General features: G+C 37.8%; 2 protein-coding genes across 2 annotated transcripts in view; both read left to right on the forward strand.

The window, feature by feature from the left end:
• CBG11458 overlaps positions 1-1,988 on the forward strand; it is a gene marked incomplete at both ends in the record, with an annotated part of 3,099 nt that extends 1,111 nt beyond the window's left edge. Inside the window, 4 exons of the mRNA XM_045236466.1 lie at positions 572-1,285; positions 1,335-1,469; positions 1,515-1,703; positions 1,752-1,988. Of these exons, the coding sequence (XP_045094522.1) occupies positions 572-1,285; positions 1,335-1,469; positions 1,515-1,703; positions 1,752-1,988 (1,275 nt within the window). The remainder of the gene's footprint in view (positions 1-571; positions 1,286-1,334; positions 1,470-1,514; positions 1,704-1,751) is intronic.
• A 972-nt stretch (positions 1,989-2,960) lies between these two features.
• Positions 2,961-3,481, forward strand: Cbr-lbp-7 (the record flags this gene model as incomplete). Its single annotated transcript, XM_002635169.1, has 2 exons — positions 2,961-3,173; positions 3,281-3,481. The coding sequence occupies 2 exons, from the start codon at positions 2,961-2,963 to the stop codon at positions 3,479-3,481; spliced, it is 414 nt and encodes a 137-aa protein (XP_002635215.1).
• Positions 3,482-4,392: the final 911 nt, after the last annotated feature.

The raw sequence follows: 4,392 nt of genomic DNA on the forward strand, positions 1-4,392 counted from the left end.
AGAAACCACTGTAAAATCAATAAAAATTCAAACTTCGCGCTCTTTTACCGGCAGTTGGCCTACAAAACTCACACCTGGTCGCTAGGCCACCAGATACAACTTTGACTTTTCGATACCGTTCTTTCTCAATGAAGGAATTTTTTTGAATTTTTCTTAATTTTTATGTGAATCTACATGGATTTCTGCACAAAATAAAGCAATAAAATTTTTCACCGCACACCACCTTTAAATTTGCAAATATTTATAAAATCAATGAGAATGTTACAATTAGGAAAGTTTCAGAACTAAAAAAGTATTCAATCTACATTGATTCCGTCATCAGACATCGTTTGGTTTTTTCCAATCTATGGAAATCTGTGACGTAGTCACTTACGACCTTTAAAAGTTTTTTTTCACACACATAACCGTCCGTGAAGGTCAAAAAAGTAAACACTTTCGAAATTCAAAAATCTAGATTTGTTTGATCCAATACGCACACCAAGAGGTTCCGTTGACCCCCGATGCGCAAATTCTGCCTTATACCAAATCATCATTTTTGATCTGGGTTGAATGATCACGAAGAGAATCGCAGACAAACCTTGTACTGATAAATTCTGAAAGATTTGTTTTCAGAATTGTTTCGGAGATGATGGATCGAAATGACAAGTCAACTGGATTTCTGTCGAAAATTGGAGCATTGACAACTGATAAAAGAACTGAATGGAGTATCAACCGACAGAAGTTTTTCTTGGAGAACAAGAACAATAAAAAGCTTCTAGAAGTGATTGAGACAGCACAATTTGTGACTTCAGTGGACGATTCTGTTGAATGGGGAGTGGAAACCACGGAACAAGCATCTCAATACATGAAGGATATGATCACAGGAGATGGTACCAATCGATGGTTCGATAAAACAATGAACTATGCAGTTTGCGCCAATGGAAGGGGCGGAGCAACTGGAGAACACTCGCCATGTGATGGAGCAGAGTTGGATCATTTGTGCGAGAACTTTTTGAATATAGACAAACAGATTCTGAAGTCACCAAGTAAAAAACAACAGTTAGAGAATGCGAAAATTACGGAAAAGGACAAAAAAGAACTGAAAATGGCTGAGAAGTTGGAGTTTGAAGTGGTAAATGGAATGAAGGAGGAAGTTGAAAGATGCTATGATTCGCACATGAAAGCTACGGATGATCTTCACATGCATTCAATGATATTTTTGGATTTCGGGAAAGGGAGACTAAAGAAATGCGGAATTTCTCCAGATGGGTTTGTGCAGATGGCAATACAATTGGCTTATTACAAAGTAACTTTTTCCAAAAATTCGAACTGAAATTCACTACTACATTTTTCAGGATCAAGGTATATTCACACAGACCTACGAACCTGGATCAGTAAGATTCTATGCCAATTCAAGAACCGAAACTCTACGTCCAGTCACTGAAGCCTCTTGCGATTTTGTCAAATCAGTTATGGATGAGAAATCAACAGTAATTCGATTTCGTTTTCATAAATTTCAGTGTAATTTTTTCCAGAGGGAAATCCGCAGAAAACTATTAAAAAACGCATGTGAAGTTCATGTCAACAATTGCAAGGAGATTATGTTGGGCAATGGAGTAGACCGACATCTTTTCATTCTTTGTGTTATAGCAAAAGGGTTGGGTTATTCCAGTCCTTTCTTAGACTTCTATGCAAGTCAGAAATGGTTGCTCAGTACTAGTAATGTAAGCTGTTCAGTGTTTTTCAAACCAAATTAATGTACTGAAGTTCAGATTCCCAACATGACCAATTCCATCGACGAGGATTCTTCTGTTGACAAAATCATGCTCGGAGGTTCTTTCGGAGCTGTAGCCCAGGATGGATATGGAATCTGCTACCGATTTGGAGGAAACCAAGCAATTCTAGTTCATGTCACCTCTTATCATAGTTCGGAGATCACGAATTCTGATCGAATCGGGGCACATTTGAAAGAAGCTTTTCATACTTTGGCTGACTTGTTTGAAGACTAAATATTTTTGTTGTGCAATGAAGTAGTTTTTTCTTCCAAAATGAAGAAGTAGAGAAAAACAAAAAGTAACGGGTTTTGAAAGAAAACCTTTTGTTTGAATGATCTGCACTTTTTTAGAATTCCTACAACATGTTGTGTGGTTTGTTGTCGCGAAAACAAGAAAGGGATTCTCGTTCTTTGTCGACTCCTGATTCTGGCTACACGCTTCCTTATCAAATTGCATCCATCATTAGTTGTTCATACACCTCGTTGCCAAATGATTTTATTTCTTTTATTCGGTTTTTCAAGATGATACGATACATTATTTTGTAGCCAAGTGTAGCTTGTGTTTAAGTATTTTCAGGGATAGGAATATTTGATTTCTGACTTAAAAAACCAAACTTTCATTTTCGAATCGAAATTTTTTGACTGGACTGCACAGCAGGAGGTGTTGCAATGTAATCTTTTTCCGAACTAATCCCTGCTGTTGAAAGCCTTATCTATTTCATATTAATGGTGGTTCCAATTCTGTCTTTCCTTTCAGTTCTCATTTTTCAATTCCCAGACTTTCACTTGACCGAAAAATTGAAAGCAGTTTTTATTCTTTGTTTCAACACTCTCACTTTGTTGGTTCTTTGCCCCATTCTCAAACTTTATTAATAGTTTTTCCAGTTCGATTTAAAAGTCTGCCCGTGAAAGAATTTACAATTTCCAAACTTTTGTTATAATCGAAAAATGAAGCAGAAACGGTTTCCTTTCGCTTTTAATTATTCTGTTCTAAAACAAAAAATCACCCGTATTTCATTTTGTGTTCTCTGACATTTATGACTACTCCCGAATAGTAAAACCAAAACTCGCTATCACTTCTCCACGTTTTTCCATAAGACGAGACAAATTATCAGTTTGTCTTGTCAATGTTTCGACATACTTTGTTTATTTCAGCGATGCTTCTTTAATTCTGAGCATTTTTTTTGTTTAATTCCATCTTACAGAAATGGCCTCACTGAACGATTTTGCTGGAAAATGGAAACTGGTCCACTCGGAAAACTTTGACGAGTACATGAAAGAAATCGGTGTCGGCTTGATCACTAGAAAAGCTGCTGCTCATTTGAAACCAACTCTTGAGATCTACTTGGAAGGTGACACTTGGCATATCAACCAATACTCAACTTTCAAGAATACCAAATTGGCCTTCAAGTTGGGAGTGGTAAGTGTTTTCGTTTCGCAGCAATATTAATAGAGTGGAGTTAACTGACAAGTGATAAGAGAGTGTAGTTTGTGATTTGCTCCCGGAGACCAATCATTAGTTTCCAGGAATTCGTCGAAAACAGTCCTGACGATCGTACCTACAACTCTGTGCTCACTTTTGAAAATGGAAAATTGGTCCATCGACAGAACAAGATCAAGGAGAGCCACAAGAGTTCGGTTTTGTTGAGCTGGCTGGAAAATGGAAAATTGATTCAAACCTATCAATCTGGAGATGTTATTTGCCGTCGCGAGTTTGAAAGAGAATAATGGAAATGTTAGAACTTTGATTTCATAAGATTTTATAAAATGTTTGAATAAAGTTATTCGAATACACCAGTCGATTTCTCAGCTACAATCTTTTGGCTTGTTTTAAAACGTTCGATATTTTTCATAGTCAGTTTTTCCACATATTGTTTTATTATTTCTGTTAGGTCACGCGGATCCAGGTCATCCGGATCCAGGTCACCCGGACCCAGGTCACGCGGATCCAGGTCACCCGGATCCTGGTCACCAGGATCCAGGTCACCCGGATCTAGGTTACCCGGATCTAGGTCAATCGGTCAGGGTCACCCGGATCCAGGTCACCCGGATCCAGGTCACCGGATCCAGGTAACCCGGACTCAGGCCACCCGGACTCAGGTCACTCGGACCCAGGTCACCCGGATCCAAGACCCAGGACCTAGGACCCAGGATCCCCGGGTCACCTTCTCTAGAGCCCAGAGAAGGTGAGAACTGATTCTTCCTTTTATTTCCTTCTTTTTTATATAACTCTCCCAGAGGTCAATGGTTTCTAAACCGATTCGCGTAGTCGTTTTTTTTTCTAGAATTTTAAATTTCTTTAGAAGCATTTTTTTGGTGGGGTCTCTTTTTTAATTTTTTTTATCACGTTTAAATACACTTGAATTTTCACTTTTGAAATCTGTGAAACTCCTTTAAAAGATCGTTCCTTTGAACCTAATTATCTTGTTTCCTGTTTGAGATATTAAAACATTGTCAACTGATGGAATGTTTTTGATATCAAGAAAAACATTTGTACAACGCTTACTGTCCATGTTATATAATTGAATTGCACTAGTTCTGACGGTTGAAAGATGGCGAGGATAGATCAAAAAGATTTTGCAGTGTAATTAATTTAGAAAAAAAAATGGTTGTCTACTTTGATCCAATTTATCTGGGTT

Source organism: Caenorhabditis briggsae (genome assembly GCF_000004555.2).
Source record: "Caenorhabditis briggsae complete genome, chrV, whole genome shotgun sequence".
Taxonomy (NCBI): Eukaryota; Metazoa; Nematoda; class Chromadorea; order Rhabditida; family Rhabditidae; genus Caenorhabditis; species Caenorhabditis briggsae.